This window comes from Micromonas commoda, chromosome 2 (assembly GCF_000090985.2).
Source record: "Micromonas commoda chromosome 2, complete sequence".
Taxonomy (NCBI): domain Eukaryota; kingdom Viridiplantae; phylum Chlorophyta; class Mamiellophyceae; order Mamiellales; family Mamiellaceae; genus Micromonas; species Micromonas commoda.
This window is the reverse complement of record NC_013039.1, coordinates 961,315-978,035: the sequence shown is the minus strand read 5'-3', so window position 1 is coordinate 978,035 and position 16,721 is coordinate 961,315. Positions and strand designations below refer to the sequence as shown.

The following is a 16,721-nucleotide window of genomic DNA, read 5'->3' as shown; positions in this document are numbered from 1 at the left end:
TCGATGTGCTCGATCTGTCGGTGCGTGCGTGCCCCGGTGCGCTTTCCAATGGAGCGGCGGGCGCGATCGAAAGATCTTCTTTTTCCATAACCGCCGAACCGCCGCTTGCGCAAAATAGAACGTTGTCGAAAGTTTTTTTTGGGGAATTTTTGCCCGCCCGAATTCTAAGTGCGTCTTCGTACAGACTTCATGCAAAATAATTAAACGCAAAGATAAATGCGATGACCACATGCGCGCAAACAGTAAGGGTCCTGTTTAATTCGCGGCGAATTTCTTATAAGATCTGTTGTTGTTAGGGTTGCCCCCTCCCCGAAGGCCACTCGGTCGGGGCGCAGGGACCGCGGGGTCGTTTCGAACCGAGGCAACATGTCGCTCGACGGTCTCCCGCGCCATACCCGCACGGTCGGACAGTCGGAGCTGGTGGAGCGTCTCGTGCACGTCGCGTACACCGATCTGCAGAGGCTCTGCAACAACCTGCCCGGGCAGCCCGAGTTGGACCGGAAGCGCGAGCTGGCGCGGTACCTCCACAACCTGCGCCAGCGGCTGACGCGGCTGCACGTGCTCGTGGAATGGGCGCCCAAGAATAGGGCGGCTCAGATCGCGGTCAAGTGTGGGGACATGATGGGGCAGCTCAGGCAGCACGACATGGCCTTCGCCGACGCGGCGGATCGGCTGTACGGCCTGAGGCAGCAGATGGACTGGGCGGCGGGACCGCTGTACGACACCCCGGGCGCGCTCGACGTCCTCTGCAACGGCAAGTACTCGAACCTGCCCAGGGCCATCGCGGACGTCGCGCCCAAACCCGTGCCCCTCGAGACGGACCCCGAGCTCATCAGGGTGCGCGACGAGCGATGCCGACGCTTCGACATCGAGATCCGCGGGTTGCTCGTCGACGAACGGGAACGCGGGACCATGCCCAAAGCCATGAAAGTGTTCTCCGTGCGGAACGGGGAGTGCGTCGTGGGGGTGCCCGGGGAGTACCGCGCGACGCTCACGCTGGGAGGCCCGCCGCCGTTGCCCCCGCCCCCCGAGAAGGACGAGAAGGAGGATGGGGGCGAGGAAAAGGAGGATGGGGGCGGGGACGACGACGGCGCCGACCCGCCGCCGCCGCCGCCGCCGCCGCCGCCGAAACTCGGCGGTTGGCTCGTCGTCTCGATCGAGATGCTCGCGGGAGAGATGATCGACGCGGACGAGGACGAGGGCCGCGCGGCGCACGCGCGGGTGTTCCCGCTCACCAAGACGGAGGTGAAGATCCTGGGCGAGCGCGCCACCGCGAGGATGGCGGGGATGTCGCCGCCGCCGCCGGCGCCGCCCGAGCTCGTCGAGGGGGGCGCCCAAGGCCTCGCGGGGTTGCACTACGTGTGCCACGACATAGCGCTGCGACTGTGCGCGATGACGGTGATGAACCAGTCGAAGAAGGTTGCGCGGGGCGGCGGCGCCTGGCACGGCGGCGCGATTCGCACCGAGCAGATCATGGGTAAAGCCGAGGCCAAGCGGGCGGAGAGCGAGGAGAAGGACGACGGCGAGAAGGAACACGGCGAAACGACGACCAGGAGGAGGGTCCGCGGCGCCGGAGAGGGAATCCGCATGTGGTTCTGGCTCCCCGGCCTCTCCGGGGAGGTCAAGGCGTCCGGCTCGCGCATGGCGGGGGTGGACGTGGGCAGCGTGGAGGTCGGCCTCGGCACCGCCGCCGCCGTCGACGCAGCCGTGGCGGCGGGGACGTTGCCGAGGGTTGAGCTCACGTACGTCAGAGCCGACGACAAGGACAGCTCGTCGGGCGCGATCGCCGCCAGGGCGCTCGTCCCGACCGCAACGGGCGCCGTCGAAACCTTCGAGTTGCCGTTTAGCACCGCGAGCGTGGACATCAAGGAGGTCCTCGCGGACGGGATACGCGCGGCGGCGGCGACGAGGCTCCGGCGGGTGCTCGAGGAGTTGGGGCCCGCGTGCGACGCCGCCGGCGTCGAGGGCGTCCTCGACGAGGACGCCGTCAACCCCGGAGACGCCGACGAGGACGGCTGGGCGACGGCGAGGCGCCCGGCGATTTCCCTGCGTCTCACGGACGCGGGCACGTCCGTGCAGGTGACGTGCGGGAAGAGGGGTGGCGAGCTCCGCGTGTGCGGCGTCGCGTCCATCGCCTCGTCCGGGTCCGCGGCGAGCGTCGAGCACGCCGCGTGCGTCGGGGGGATCCCGGCCCTGCGCGGGCTCCTGCCCACGCTGAGGCGGTACGCCGAGGAGCGAGACCTGCGCGACGCGGCGCGAGACGCGGGCGTCTGCACGCACCCGGCGCCGCGCTCGATGAAGGGGTGGGTCAACGGCGTCGCCCCCGCGGCTCTCGCGATCGTTCCCCCCGCCTCGGGCGGCGTCTACGTCGGGGTTTTCGTGACGCGCGACGGCGAACCGTCTGGGGCGGCGAAATCGCCCGGAAAGTCGGTAAAAAAGTCGGCCAAGAAAAAGGGCGCAGCCGCAGCCGCGGGCGGGGGAAACGCGGGCGGCGGCGGCGGCGGCGTCGCGAGGCTGGCGCTGGTGCACGCGCCCCGGGCGCACCCGGCCATGGCTCCAGCGGTGGCGTCGGTCGCGCCGCTCGCGCCCGACGGCGTCGCGCTCTTGGACGCCAAGAAACGCAAATCCGGCGGGGACGGTTCGTTCCCCTTCGACTCTTTCGACGCCGTCGTCGACGCCGTCGGCGCGGCGGTGAAGTCCCAGAGGGTCGTCGCGCAGAGAACAACGGTGACGTCGTGGCTCAGGTCTCGCGGCTTGCGTTTCATCGACGCTCGGATGGCGAGCGACGGGTCGTCCGTCGTCGCGTTTTCGGCCAAGCTCGGGGATGGCGCCTGGGGCGCCGAGCCGGCGGCGGCGTGCGAGGTGCTCCTCAGGGGCGTGCACGGGGTGCGTCTGACGGTGCGAGGCCTTCCGCGCGCGCAGTCCGTCCGCGGGATCCGAGGCGAAGGCGGGGCAAGTGGTATCGAAGCACGAGGCGGGGGCGAGGCGCGGGCCAGTCGCGGCGGGGTGGCGTCAATCGCCGTCGAGGCCGACGGGTCCTTTGTCGTCGCCGTGGATTACCCGGACGGGGATTTCTCTCCGGGGGCGGCGTGCGGCGACGCGCACCGCGTCGTGGCGACGCACGCGTTCGTCGGGCGCCTCCGTCCCGAGCTCGGCGTCGGCGCGTGGCTCGAGCCGCTGTCCGCGGTTGTGGAGACGTCGGGGGGCGGAGCCGCGAGGGTGTCGTGGGTCGGGGGTATCGACGACGGGGGGCTCGCGGCGGTGGCGATTAACGAAGAGTCCGCGAAGGGGGAGGATGTCGCGTCGGAGGCTGCGCGCGTGGGGGATGCGGTGGCCTTCGTCGAGGCGTTGAACGGCGCGTCGCGATGAGTCGGATGTCGTTTAATCGACGATTGACCTGTTCTCTCTAAAACCCTTACTCGTTACGTCGTCTTTGTCTCTCGCCCTCTTTTCTCTCCGTTACTTGTTCATGAAGGTGATGGTGACGCCTCCGCTCTGCACGGATGGCTCATCCTGCTTCCCGAAGGACCTCTCGGCCTCGGTGCGCACCTCGCGCGCGCCCTCCGCGCCCTCCTTGCACGATTCCTCGACGCACTCGCAAGACGCGCCGAGCACCTTGCGGACCACCAGCTCGTACCCGGGCCCGCACGCGCCGCCCTGCTCCTGGTACATGGACTCGACGCTGAGGGCGGGGGCGGCGGCGACGCCTTCGGCTTTGCTGTCATCGTCAAAGGGGGACGGGGCGGGGGTCGTCAGTCGAAAGGGTCTCGGGGGCGGGCGAGGGATCGGCGCGAAGAGCTCGCGATCGCGAAGTGGTTTATCCGACGCACCGAGCCTCCTCCATCTCCCTCATGTAGCGGGCGGTGGCGTCCTCGCCGTATTTGTTCATCTTGTCGCCGCCTCCGAAGAGTCCCGCGTTGGCGTAGCCGGGGTGTCCGAACGCCACGGTCGCGGAGAGCAGCGCCACGGTCGCCGCCTGGCGCACCTTCGCGCCCGTCGTCTCGGCATCGGCGGACGCGCGCGCGGCGACGACGCGGCGCGCGGCGGGGGCGCGCTGGGCGCGGGTCGCGGCGGCTGGGAGCGCGAGGAGCGCGTTGGAGGAGACGGCGAACATCGTCGTTTTGTCCGGTGGGTCGAACGGGCGGGTGCGCCGACGGGGAGAGGCGCTGCGGAGGTGTGATGGTGGTGACGTGCCAACTCGAAAGGCTTCACGCCCCGTGGGTCGAGCACCCTCGGTCAAACTCTGGCGCGTTCGATCGACGCTCGCGGTGAAAATTCGTCCCGGTCGATCGGCGACGGGTTTTCTCGAAAGGGTCCGGAGAGGCCCGCCAGCTCATCCGGACCCCTATCCAAAAAGTCGCAGCCTCGGACGCGGCAGAATCTCCAGCTTCTGCCAGCTCAAATCGACGTCAGACGCACGTGCGCAATTCTCCCGACCCCTGCCAAAAAATCTCAAGCATCGACGAGTCACTGACCTCGTCGATTGGCAGAATTCGCAATTTTCTCCCGGGAAAGGTGCACGAAATGGGACCAAACAAGGATTTTTTCGAATGGACGGTCACACGAAGAGGGTGGTGCCGCGGAAGAGAAGGCCCTTACTCAGGCGCACAACGAAGGGATACGACGAAGGACACGCACACGAACACAGCTCCAGAGGAGTTGCACCATGTCGTCCATGTAGACCCGTCAGGGGATTTAAGCGCAGCGCGCCAGTATAACCAGTAACTGATCAGCGTCACAGGTGAGAGGAACACTGCCGAAACTTGAATTATTTCAAGCGACGCGACGCCCGTCCCCGCTTCCCATCTCCCTGATGATGCGGTATCGGCGCAACCAGCCCCTCCATGACACGAACACACAACTCGACTGATCGCTTCGCCCCCGATCTGCGCAGGAATCGACGGTTCCCACAAGGCAGCACATACCAAGAGCGAGCGGACGACAGCAATGACGTCCGTGTAAGCTCCCGCACCATGCGCTAACCATGTCGTCCAAGTTTGACACCAAGGAAGAAAACGAGCATCTAGCGGCTCTTGAACAGGAAAAGGCGCGCCTCGAGAACGCGTGCGCTCACCTCGAGCGGTCCAACGTCGAGCTCGGCCAGGCGATCCAAGCCGACGGAGAGGACGCCGAGTACGCCGAGGCCATCAGGGAGAATAAGAACGTCCTGAGCGACTACCAGGAGAAGATATACAAGCTCTCCGTGGAGATCGCCGGCATCAAGGGCCACGTAGACCAGGTAACGCCCCAGCACCAGCACCAGCAGCAGCCCGCGGACGGCCAGTGGCTTTAGACCCCCCAAACGTTTAAACCGCCCGCCGACTCCATGGCCACCGCGCCGAGCCTCGGCGTCAACGCGACGACGTGGATTCGCGGCGCCGACGCGCGCGTCACCGGCTCCGCGTCGCCGCATAAGGCGCCCATCTCCCCTTCGTCGTCATCGTCTCGCATGACCGCGGAGAGCTGCGTCAACGTCCTCTTCGACGACGACGCGGAGGATCGCCGCGAGGTGATGGCCGCCGCGGGAGTCGAGGAGTTGATCGATCGATTGCCCGACGCGCTGTTCGGATTCGACGACGACGCCGAGGAGCTCACCCCGTTCAAGGCTGTGTACGGCAGCGCGCCGGATAGATCACCGCCGGACTTTGGCGGTCGCGGGGCCTTGATCGGGGGTGCCCGCAGGCAGAGCGTGAACCTCGTCGACCCTGGCAAATACACGCCCCCCAATCGGCTCAACGGCGGAGTCCCGCCCCGGTCACCCCCCCGCAGGAACCGACGCGACTCCAACAGGCACCAAAACCCGAAGAAGAACGTCAACCCCGCGCCGGGTTTCAACGGCGCCGGGTTCCGCAGCGTCCGCGAGATTTACTCGTCCAAGGTTCACGACTACCTCTGCGCAAAGGCGATCGAGGGGAGCCCTTGGGTGACCTTGGTGAAGCTCGCGATCGACCTCGAGAAGCCCCTGACGGTGCCGGAGAACTACGCCAAGTTCTTCAAATCGCTCCCGGAGATGTTCGAGCTGTCGATGGATGGCAAGTACGTCGCGGCCAAGCTCCCGGGTGAGGACCACGCGGCTATTCCCCCTCCCCCGGGTTCCTCGATATCCTCCGGGCAGTCCTCGCCGGCGGAGCTGTCGTCGTCACCCGCGAGCGACGAGTTCACCCTGGTCACCTCGCGCAAGGGACGAAGAACGCGGAACGATGCGCAGCCTCAGGCGCGGTCGCTCAGCCCCGGGTCCACCGGGAGCGCGGGGAGCAGCGGCGGCGGATCGGCGTCGTCGAAACCGTGCCAGTTTTTGTCAAAGCCGGGGGGATGCCGCATGGGAGACGCCTGCAGGTTCTCGCACGACCTCGGGGACTCGTCGGGGAAGCCGCCGAGGCCGGGGACGTTCGGTGCGGCTCCGGCGTGAGCCATAATACGACCCCGCGGGGCGAACGGTAGCAGCACCTCTGCTGGTTTCGTCTGCGGGAAGGTTAAACTTTCTTTTCCATACGTAGCGCGTGTACATACGTAACATCGAGTCGATCAAGTCATCGTAGGCGTTGGTGTTAATGAATGAATCGTCATTTAGAAGATACCGCGTCGCGCTCAGCGAGGATGACGCGCCACCGCCTTGAGGAAGATGGCCGCGCAGTCCTCCAGGCACGCCGCCTGGAACGCGAGAGCCGTCGCGGGCGACCTCTCGGACACCGCCTCCCGCCACGTCCTCCTCTCAAAGTGCGTGTCCCAGATGGGGTAGATCATCCCGGTCCTGATCTTGTCCTCGTACGACTCGTGGAACGGTTGATTCTCCTCCTCCCACAAGTTCTCGTCGTCGTCGTCGAAGTCGTCGTCCGCGTCGCTCTCCTCGCTCTCGTAGTCCTCCCCGGCTTCCTTCGCCGCCGCTCTCGCTTCCATCTCCTCCGCCGACATAAACTCAATCTTCTGCATGGCGTAGAGAGCATCCTCCAGCTCGAGGAGCAGATGCGCGACGTCCTGGTGCGCCTCCGCGGCGCGTGCCCTGCTCTTGAACGCGCGCCAGTGCTGCGCGTCGGCGTCGGACTGGGCATCGGTAGCAGCCGCCGCCGGATCCCCCGCAGACTTTTTGGGCCCCCGCCTCGCGCCGATCGCCGCCTCCGCGTACGTGCAGAGAGCCTCCATGAACCTTCGCGCGGCGGCGAGGCCGTCCTGCTCGCCCGTGGCGGCGGCGGAGGGCGCGCGGGGCTCGCGCTTGGGGTAACCGCTCGCGGCGCGGCGCGCGGCGTCCGCGGCGGCGTCCTCGCGTTCCCGGGCCTCCCTTCGGAACTCCGCGTTGATGGTGTGGATGCGGCGCTTGAGCTCCTGCTTGAGCTTGCGCTCGCGAACGCCCCAGTGGTGGAGCGCGTCCATCAGGTCCTTGACCTCCTGGCGCGTGGTGTAGACGAACCACTTACCGTTGATGTCCTCGACGTAGAGCGCGGCTTTGACCCCGCCGATGCCCCACCAGTAGGTGTTGCGGTCGCGATCCTGCCCCAGCGGGCGGACCCTCACCGCGACGTCGGCGTCCTCCTTCATCCGCTTCTCCTCCTTCTTTCGCGCCTCCATCTCCTTGGCCTTCTCTAAACGCTCAGCCTCCAGCCGTTTCTGCTCCTCCTCCTCCTCCTTGCGCATGCGCTCCATCTTCTCGCGCTCGAGGATTTTCCTCGCCTCGGACCGCTTCTTCTTCTCGTACTCGCGCCTGGCGTTTTCGAGCTGCTGGGACACGCGGTTGTGCTCGGCGCGCCACGCCATGAGGGCCTTACGGTCGTCGGGATGTCCGTCGTACGCGACGAGGTGCGCGGGGAGCTCGAAGGTGGGCTCAACCTCCGGTTCCTTCTTAACCTCCTTCTTGGGCTCCTTCTTGACCTCAGCCTTCTTCGCCGCCTTAGCCTTGGTCTTCTCCTCCTCGGCGGGCTCGGGCTCGGGTTCGTCCTCTTCCTTGACATCGACGTCCGGGGCGTCGTCCATGTCGGCGTCCATGTCAATGTTGCCGTCGCCCTCCTCATCGCTCTCGTCGTCGTCGTCATCGTCGTCGTCGTCATCCTCGTCCTCCACCTTCTGGCCCGCGGCGAGAGCGGCTTCCCGAGCGGCTTTCTTGGCTTCGCGCTCGGCCCTTCGCTCGGCGGCTTTCTTCGCGCGGATCGCCTTGCGCTTCTCCTTGGCCTTGTTCTCGATCGCCTTGCGACGCTGGCAGTCGGCGATGTAGTCGTTGATGCGCTGGCTCTTGAGCTTGTGCGCGGCGGCCATGCGCGTGTCGATCATGGGCTTGATCTGGTACTCGACGCTATTGAGGCAGAGGTCGGAGAGAGCAAGGAGCGCGTGGGTGTGCTCGCCGGGGGAGAGGTCGTTCCAAGGGCGCTTACCCAAGGCTTCCACGCCGGTCTTACCACATTTCTTGCGCTTGAGCACCTGCCGGACAACCTCCGGCCACGTGGCATCAGAGAGAACGCGCTTCCACCTCGCCGCGTTTCGGCTCTTGCCCACGACAGAGACCTCGAGCGTGGGTCGCAGCAGGCAGCCGTAGAGGTCCATGAGCTCCTTGCCGCAGCCGACGATGACTTTACGAACACCCTCTGCGGTATTGAGGGTGTCGGGCACGCCCAAAGTCTCGCCGAAAACCTCGAAAAAGTCGGCGAGGGCAGCCTCGTCAGCCACCAGCGCTCCATCCGCGATTGGAGTTGGCTTGGGCAGCTCTCGGTACGGGTGCGGCGTGAGTTCCTCGGGCTTGATTCCCTTCTCCGCGGCCTCCGCGAGGAGCTCAGTCCTGAGCGTATCGTCGTCGATCGGGTACTTCAGCTCTCGTTGCCTCGCCTTCTTGGCGTCCTCTTTCTGCTTGCGCCGGGCGGCAAACTCCGCCTCCCTCGCGGCGGCTCGAGCGACTTTCTCCTCCTCCTTCACTCGATCTCGCTCCGCCTTTTCAGCCTTGCGCTGCGCCTCACGCTCAGCCTTCGCCATCTCTTTGATCCTCTCCTTCTCGATCGCAGCCTTGGCCTCGTCCATCTTCTTACCCTCCAGCTTGGCGAGCTTCGCCTCGAGCTCGGCCATGGCCTTGGCGTTTTTAGCGTCGAGCTTTTCCTTCGCGAGCTCAGCTTTCATGTGAAGCGTCTCCTTGAGCAGCTCGCTCTTCTCCTTCAGGTGCCGCAGGATCTCCTCAGCCTTGAAGTGATTGATCTTCGCCTTCTCGAGGTTCTCGAAGCACTTGATGTAGTCCGCGATGAGCTTGCCGGTCGCCGCGCCCTCCTTGGCGTTCTCTGCGCGAAGTTGCTTGCGCCGCTTCTGAACGTACGCGTCGCGCTCGCGCTCAATCTTCTCCTTGAACTTGTCCACCTCCTTCTTCCACGCCATCAGCTTGTGCCTGTCGCCCTGATCGCCGGTGTAGATCGTGAGGCGCTCGGGGAGTTCGGTGGATGGCGCGCCGGGTTCCTTCAGGATCTCCGCCGCGGACTTGCCCGGCCCGCCGGGCCCGGCTCCGGCGTTGGCCTTAGCCGCCGCTATCGCCTTTGCCGGCTTAGCCTTGGCGCCCTTCTTGTTGGTCTCCTCGGCGCACTTTTCCAGGTCCTCCTTGGCGACTCCCGCGGCGACCGCCTTGGCCTCGGCAGCCTCGAGCGCGGTCTGGTGCTTGGCGACGTTGGCCGTCTCCGCGGCGAGTTGCTTGGCGGCTTTCTTGAGCCTGTCGTCGTTGCCCTTGGTGAGCTGCGCGTGGATCTTGGCCTCGATCTTGGCCTGCACCTTGGCGGCGGTGGCAGTGGCGCTCTGCGCGGCTTTCTCGGTGGCCTTCTTGGCCTTCTCCGCCGCCTGCGCCATCTTCTCCTCGGCGGTGAGCGTCTTCCTGGGCTTGCCCGAGCCCTTTGCTCTGCCGGGCCCCGCGGGTTCGCTGCCTGGTTTGGCGGCCAGGCACGCCTCCGTGGCCTCGGGTCCCTCGAGGAATGACCGGATGCACCAGTGGGACTTGACGTCGGGGTTGTGCACGAACCACGGCTCGTGGCTCAGGGTGGTGGTCAGCACGTTGCGGTTCTTTCCCACGTACAACCCCTCCTTCTCAGCGGTCTCGAGCATGGCGTTGGTCTCCATGCCGTCGCGGCCCGCGCGTTGCAGTAGGACGAAGCAGGTGTGCTTGAGCGTCCCGGGCCTTAAGCGCGCGGCGAATCGTTTGATATCGTCCTTGGGCTCGTCGTCGTCGTCGTCGTCGGTGCCCAGGCCGTCGTCGTCGCCCTCGCCCGCGGGCTTGGCGGGATCGGGCCCGTCCTCCTGCTTCGGCTTCTTGGCCGATGGCTCGTCGTCGCCGACGACCTCATCGGCCGCGCGTTTGACCGTCGCGGCCGCGTCGGCGTCCTCCTCCATCGGCCGGGGCCCCTGCTGAGCGATGACACCGCTCGGAGTCTCGGACATGACTCTTCAACTCGCGATCGGAGGGAGAAAGGCCCGGTAGGTTTTTGCACCCCGCCCTGTCGATGGCCACAGCTGTGCCCTTCGCGTTTTTCCACCGCGATTGGTCGCTGGCCAAATCGACCTCGGATCCGACCCGATCGCCTCGCGAGTCTCCGACCTCGCGCGCTCGTCACCCGACGGTCTTCCTCGGGAAGATCCCAAGGGTTCCCTCGTGATATGTGCCGTACGCAAGGCCCGGCGCGCCTTCAAGCCTCCCGCGACCCTCTCAACTTTTGATCGGACAGAAAAAAACTCTTCTCTTCCTCTGTTTGCAGCGCGGTTTGAATGAAGCCTGGGCTTTTTGTTGGTTTATAAACCGTCGATGCATGGCGTCGATTTCCACACTGCGCTCCCATACGGCTCTCATTTCGACTACGTGGCACGCGCGAGAGGATAAAGTTCTTGATTGCAGCATCGTCCCTGGGCGTCACTGATCGATCCACACAGGATTGAACGTCTTACGATCATGGCTAGCGTCGCCACCCAGTCCACCGCACTCGTGCAGCAGCGCGTGACCGCGAAGACCGCGCGCTCGGCCCGCTCGGCCCGCGCCGTCGCCCCCGTGCGCGCGGTCGCGAGCAACGATGCGGGGTCCACTCGCCGCCAGGCTGTGCTCTCCGGCATCGCCGCTGCCGCCGCGTCTCTCGCGCCCGCGGGCCCCGCGCTCGCGCTCAGCGGCTTCAACGTCGTCAAGGACACCCGCAAGGGCTACCAGTTCTACTACCCCGTGGGCTGGCAGGAGATCACCGTCGACGGTCAAGATGCGGTCTACAAGGACATCATCGAGCCCCTCGAGTCCGTCGCGCTCAACATCTACCCCACTAGCCGCGAGTCCCTCACGGAGATCGGGAACCCCGACGAGGTGGCGAAGACCCTCGTCGCGAAGGCGCTCGCCGTCCCCGGCGCGCAGGCCAAGGTGCTGAAGACCGCCCAGCGCAAGGACAAGGAGGGCCACCTCTACTACGCCTTTGAGTACGTCACCAAGACCAACTCCTACGAGCGCCACGCGCTCACCATCGTGACCATCACCCAGGGCCAGTTCTACACGCTCACCACCGGCTCGTCGGAGAGGCGCTGGGATAAGATGAAGAGCAGGCTCCAGACCACCATCGACTCCTTCAACGTCTACTACTAAAGCCTTATAGACTGCGCGGAGGGTGGGGGTTTGCGGGGAAGAGAGACAGAGACTTATCAATACTATCTTAGCTCAACGAACGACTCACGGCGCGACGAGTTACGACTAAGATCAGTCCCTGTTCCTGCGCCTCGGCTGCCCCTTGGGCGTGTACGCCTTCGGCTTGGCGCCGAACCCGCGCGTCCCCCGGAATTCGTCCTCGAACGTCCCGCGCCTCTCCGCCGCGCGCTCGCCGCGAGTGGGTCTCGACCCGCCCTTACCCGCCCCGGCTCCAACCTTCTCCTTCTCCTTCTCCCGTTCCGCGCGCTCCTTCTTGGCCTCCGCGTGCTCCTTCCTCGGCGTGGGCTTGTTTCCCCTGTCGGGCACGACGCGCCCCTTCTGCAGGTCCGCCGCCTTGATGTCGATCCCGAGCTTGCGCTGAATCTTGGTCAGCACGAAAGCCTCGTCGGGCGCCGCCAGCGTCATCACCATGCCGTCCGCGCCCATGCGCCCGGTGCGACCGGCCCTGTGGACGTAATGGGTCTCATCCGTCGGTAAGTCCAGGTTGAACACCGCGTCCACCTCCGGGACGTCGATGCCTCGAGCCGCGAGGTCCGAGACGAGCAGAGCGCGAAAATCCCCGCGTCGAAACGCGGCGAGCTCGTTGGCTCTCTCCAGCTTATTCATCCCACCGTGGAGGACACCGCAGGGCATACCTCGCGCCGCGAGCTTGTCCCTGGTGTCGGTGAGTCTGTGCCCGAAGTTGAGGAAGACGAGCGCGCGCTCCGCGCCCGTGGCGTGGATCGCGCGACGGAGCCTGTCCACCTTGTGCCTGCCCTCCGCCACCACGGAGTAGTGCTCGAGGTTGGGCGGGAGCGACGCGGCGACGTCCGAGGTCTCGCCCTCCTCGCCTCCCTCCGCCTCTTTTGCCTTCTCCAGCTCCTTCTTCGTCGCCTTGACGTGCACCAGATTCGGCGCCATGTACGAGTACTGGTCTAAAGTTTCCCGCTTCAGCGTGGCGGATACAATCACCGTTTGTCTCCCGCCCAGGACGCCCTTGCCCGTGTGGTCCACGATCCTGGCCATGTCCCGGCGGAAGTTGCTCGCCAGAAGGTCGTCCGCCTCGTCGATCACGAGGCACTTCACGCCGTGCGTGCGGAGGATCCCGCTTCTGCTGAGCTCCGCGACGCGCCCCGGCGTGCCCACGACGACGAGGGGTCGCTTGCGGCGGAGCGCCTCCTCCTGCCGCCGAATGTTCGCGCCGCCTATGCACTGCTGCGTGATCTCCCTGCCGAACTCCCCGAGGACCCTCTCCACCTGCCGCACGATCTGCATCGCGAGCTCCTGCGAGGGCACCACCACGAGGCACTGCACGCCGTCCGCTCGTTCCCCCCGCGGCTTTCGTTGATCCTCCGCGATGCGGTTGAGCACCGGGAGGAGGTACGCCAGGGTCTTACCGCTGCCCGTGTAGGACTGCATCGCGACGTCGGTGCCCTCGAGGAGCATCGGGATGGTGGCGAGCTGCGGTGGGGAGGGGTGCTTGAACCCGGTGGCGTCCAACGCGGCGCAGAGGGTCCTGCACAGGCCCAGGTCGGCGAAGGACTTGCGCGTCGCGTCGGCGGGTGCCGAATCTTCCGGCGGCGGCGCCGGGGAGGATTCGCCAGCCTCGGTCGACGAGGACGAGCTGGGTGCCGCATCGTGGGCTCCCGTCGCGTCCGCCGCGCGTGCGATGGTGGTGTGGAGCGCACGCGCGGCGAGACCGCGGCGGGAGTCGATCGCGGACGCGCCGTTCGAGCGGAGCGCCACCCGCCGCTTCGCCGCCCAGCTCGCCGCCGACGCGTCGACGCGAGCTTGCGACGCGCGAACGGGCGCGAGGGGTCGACCGGGGCGCGCGAGGAGCATCGAGGTGTTCCTCACGAGCGATGCCGCCGCCATGACTGCTCTACGCGCTCGGGAGATGGTCGCGAGAGACCTTGCAACCAGGGGTTGCGTCCCCTCCGAGGTCGCGTGGAGTGTCGAGCATGGGCAGGTCGGCGAGGTTATCGTCCGCAGATGACTTGGTTTGAAATACGAAAGCCGACGAAAAACATAAACATCGGGACAGTCATAAATCTACAGCCCATTTAGCATATGATTCAACGCTCGCCCGCCTTCGTTTTCCCGCGTCCCTCAACATTGTCCAACAATTTCTTACAATCGAGGCCAGATTCGCTCAGAGTGCGGGCCCGGTGCGGGACACGCGAGGGGAGGATCCCGACAGGGAAGTATCTCAGCCTCGCATCAGGCGTGGCGTCGTCGAAAGCAGGAGCGTCGATCGCGTTACGGCTCATCGAGGCCTCGAAAACGGGACAGACTTGCAAGCGGGCCTCGGGAATTTAGGCCGAACATGGGGGACGTCCAGCAGGGAGCGAGCGTGGGAGCCGGCGCGACCAGGGTTTCCAGCGATAACTGGCTCCTCAACCTCACCGCGCTCACGGAGGGCCTCCAGGGGGTGAATCTCACCGAGGGCGTGGACATCCAGGGATGGGTGGTCAACATCACGGCGGTCATCGAGGACATCCCTCTGTCGCAGTACCTCCCGCATTACACCGCGCGGGAGTGGATTCAGTTCGTGGTGACCCTCGTGTGCGTCCTGCTGGGCACGCAGTGGACCATCACGCGGTATCAGAAGTGGCGACGCGCGCAACGGGGGTGGTACTACGCCCTGCGCGAGTCCAAGCACGCGCGGCTCATCCTGCCGCCGGAGTGCGTCACCGAGGCGCCCTTGCGCTCGCCCCTCATCCGGGGCACCAAGAAGGTGATGAGGAAGATTTTGCGCAAGAAGCGAAACGGCGAGTACACGGGCATCACCTCCATCGACCCGTCCTTGTTGCCCGAGGACTCCATACCGCTGCTGGTGTTCGTCAACAGCAGGAGCGGCGGGCAGCTGGGCGGCTACCTGTTCAACCAGCTGGGGAAAAACCTCAACCCGCTGCAGGTTGTCGACCTGTACAAGACGGATCCCAAAGTCGCGCTCCGGCAGTTCTGCGACTTGCCCAGGGTGCGGGTGCTGGTGTGCGGCGGGGACGGGACGGTGGCGTGGATCCTGCAGGCGCTCGAGGCGCTCGAGGAAATCGACCCGAAGCCCCCGGTGGGTATCTTGCCCCTGGGCACCGGCAACGACCTCGCGCGGGTCCTCGGCTGGGGCGGCGGTTTCGCCAACGACCTCATCTCCGAGCTGCTCATGCAGATCCAGGAGGCGCACCCGGCTGTGCTGGACCGATGGGAGGTCAACATCACGCCGCAGGACCCGGGGGCGCCGCCGCCGAGCCCGAAAAAGAAGCCCAAGGAGGTCGTGGAGTTCGACCACGGGAGGAAGGGGAGGCGGGGCGGCGGCACAGCTGGCGGCGGCGGCGGCAACCGCGGCGATTACTCCCCGAGGCCGACGCACGATTACGCCGCCATGAACGGCGACGGCCCCGGCGGCCGACCGATGGGGAAGAGCAAGACGCTGATCTTCCAGAACTACCTGGGCATCGGCGTGGACGCACAGGCGGCGCTCAGGTTCCATCGCACGCGGAACGTCCGGCCGCAGCTGTTCTTCAGCGCGTTCACCAACAAGCTCCTCTACGGCATCTTCGGCGCCAGGGATTTCGTGGAGCACAGCTGCGCGGGGATGCACCAGCACGTGCACCTCATCGCGGACGGCGTCAGGCGCGAGCTGCCGCCGGAGACCGAGGGTATCATCCTGCTGAACATCAACAGCTTCGCGGGCGGTGTTCGGATGTGGGAGAGCAGCGAGGGGTACGGCGCGAGCTCCATGCAGGACGGCATGGTGGACGTGGTGGTGGTGTTCGGCGCGCTGCACCTCGGGCAGCTGAACTGGGGGGTGGACAAGCCGGTGCGCATCTGCCAGGCTCGGCACGTCAAGGTGATCGTCGAGCGTGGGTATCCGATGCACGTGGACGGTGAGCCGTGGGAGCAAGCGGCGTGCACCATAGACATCGGCTTACGGAACAAGGCGCTCATGCTTCGCAGAACGGCGGATGCGCGCGGCATGAGCATCGTGAAGATGGCTGACACCCTGGAGTGGGCGCAGCGCGACGGTGTCATCTCGAACGAGCAGCGGGAGGTGATCATGGCCGAGGCGTACAGACGCGCGGAGAGCGATCGGATAGCGGCGGGGGCGCACGGAAGGAGCGGAAGCTTCGGCAACCTGGTCTCCCGGCACAGGAGAGGGAGGTCCTCCGGCTCAATCGGCGCAAACGACGACGACTACTATTAGGCGACGGACCAGGGAGGCGAGAGACGTCGTGACATCGAATAAAAAATGAGAGCGGCGGGCTATGTCTCACATGTCCGCGAGCTCCTTCGCGAACGTTGCGAGGCACGGAGCGAACGCCGCCGCGACCGCCGCTTCGATCTTCTGCTTCAGCCTCTCCTTTGCGGCTTTGTCGCCGTCCGATGAGGTCACTTTGAAGACGTACTCGTCCTCGTCGTTCTCCGACGCGAACTCGGTGAGCTTGATCTCGCCCTTGGCGGTGGTTTCCTTGCCCTCGGCGTCGACACACTCCCCCTCCCATTTGCACGTGACGGAGAGGTCGAATACCGCGAACTTCTTGTTTCCCTTGCGCGTATTGACGCTCGCGTCGCCCTCGAACTTGCTGATCTCCACGACCCGCGCCGCACCCTCGCTCCCGGGCAGCTCGAACGTGATCGCCGTGAGGAGCTGCGACATCCGGTCCTTACCCCACCCCATCATGTTCCTCTCCTGCCAGTGCCATCCGTTCACGTTCGCGCCGTCGTTACGCTCCTGAACGATCCACCTGCTGTCGCCCTCGCCCCACTTCGCCATGATGGTCTCCCTCCCAAGATGGCCGAGGACGAAAAGCGGAGGGCCCGCCGACTCTCGTTTGCTCGACGCGAACGCGGTCGTTCGCCTCGCTAAGCGCGGTGTCTCCGACCACGAGGGGGACGTGGACGCGCACTGTGTAGTGCGCGCGGTGACTCGCTCGAGAGGGCGCGAGCGATGCGTCGCGCGGGCCGACCTGGAAGGCGAGGGACCATCCTTCGAAGAACTTCTGAAAAGCGTGCGAGGACCACAAAAAATAGGTCGGTTGCAAATGTTACACGAACCACTTTTAACCGTCATCTTCGAATGAATTTCGGCCGGACACCCCGAAACCTCGGCGGCAAGTTGGTC

The 16,721-nt window shown here is 65.9% G+C and overlaps 8 protein-coding genes across 8 annotated transcripts; 4 read left to right on the top strand and 4 right to left on the bottom strand.

The window, feature by feature from the left end:
* Nucleotides 1-366: 366 nt before the first annotated feature.
* Nucleotides 367-3,369, top strand: MICPUN_98903 (hypothetical protein; the record flags this gene model as incomplete). The annotated part of the gene is made up of 1 exon (XM_002500054.1): nucleotides 367-3,369. The coding sequence occupies one exon, from the start codon at nucleotides 367-369 to the stop codon at nucleotides 3,367-3,369; it is 3,003 nt and encodes a 1,000-aa protein (XP_002500100.1).
* Nucleotides 3,368-3,706, bottom strand: MICPUN_107739 (hypothetical protein). The gene has a single exon (XM_002499574.1). It carries the CDS (start codon nucleotides 3,670-3,672, stop codon nucleotides 3,460-3,462), a length of 213 nt encoding a protein of 70 aa, XP_002499620.1. The 5' UTR covers nucleotides 3,673-3,706; the 3' UTR covers nucleotides 3,368-3,459.
* A 1,456-nt stretch (nucleotides 3,707-5,162) lies between these two features.
* MICPUN_56076 (hypothetical protein) lies at nucleotides 5,163-6,569 on the top strand (the record flags this gene model as incomplete). Its single annotated transcript, XM_002500053.1, has 1 exon — nucleotides 5,163-6,569. One exon carries the CDS (start codon nucleotides 5,450-5,452, stop codon nucleotides 6,407-6,409), a length of 960 nt encoding a protein of 319 aa, XP_002500099.1. The 3' UTR covers nucleotides 6,410-6,569.
* A 19-nt stretch (nucleotides 6,570-6,588) lies between these two features.
* Nucleotides 6,589-10,386, bottom strand: MICPUN_56077 (nucleosome positioning protein; the record flags this gene model as incomplete). The annotated part of the gene is made up of 1 exon (XM_002499573.1): nucleotides 6,589-10,386. The coding sequence occupies one exon, from the start codon at nucleotides 10,384-10,386 to the stop codon at nucleotides 6,589-6,591; it is 3,798 nt and encodes a 1,265-aa protein (XP_002499619.1).
* Nucleotides 10,387-10,865: 479 nt separating this feature from the next.
* Nucleotides 10,866-11,638, top strand: MICPUN_107741 (thylakoid lumenal 25.6kDa protein like, chloroplast precursor). Its single transcript, XM_002500052.1, has one exon. The coding sequence runs from the start codon at nucleotides 10,892-10,894 to the stop codon at nucleotides 11,558-11,560; it is 669 nt and encodes a 222-aa protein (XP_002500098.1). The 5' UTR covers nucleotides 10,866-10,891; the 3' UTR covers nucleotides 11,561-11,638.
* A 285-nt stretch (nucleotides 11,639-11,923) lies between these two features.
* Nucleotides 11,924-13,144, bottom strand: MICPUN_67266 (predicted protein; the record flags this gene model as incomplete). The annotated part of the gene is made up of 1 exon (XM_002499572.1): nucleotides 11,924-13,144. A coding segment is annotated over one exon (1,221 nt), but the record flags the coding sequence as incomplete, so codon positions are not given.
* Nucleotides 13,145-14,339: 1,195 nt separating this feature from the next.
* MICPUN_79328 (predicted protein) lies at nucleotides 14,340-15,803 on the top strand (the record flags this gene model as incomplete). The annotated part of the gene is made up of 2 exons (XM_002500051.1): nucleotides 14,340-14,870; nucleotides 15,042-15,803. The coding sequence occupies 2 exons, from the start codon at nucleotides 14,340-14,342 to the stop codon at nucleotides 15,801-15,803; spliced, it is 1,293 nt and encodes a 430-aa protein (XP_002500097.1).
* A 66-nt stretch (nucleotides 15,804-15,869) lies between these two features.
* Nucleotides 15,870-16,670, bottom strand: MICPUN_56081 (predicted protein; the record flags this gene model as incomplete). The annotated part of the gene is made up of 1 exon (XM_002499571.1): nucleotides 15,870-16,670. One exon carries the CDS (start codon nucleotides 16,668-16,670, stop codon nucleotides 15,870-15,872), a length of 801 nt encoding a protein of 266 aa, XP_002499617.1.
* Between the last annotated feature and the right edge of the window lie 51 nt (nucleotides 16,671-16,721).

Excerpts from the sequence above, each read along its gene's own strand:
- MICPUN_107741 (XM_002500052.1), top strand. The coding sequence starts at position 10,892 with ATGGCTAGCGTCGCCACCCAGTCCACCGCACTCGTGCAGCAGCGCGTG.
- MICPUN_107739 (XM_002499574.1), bottom strand. The coding sequence starts at position 3,672 with ATGTACCAGGAGCAGGGCGGCGCGTGCGGGCCCGGGTACGAGCTGGTG.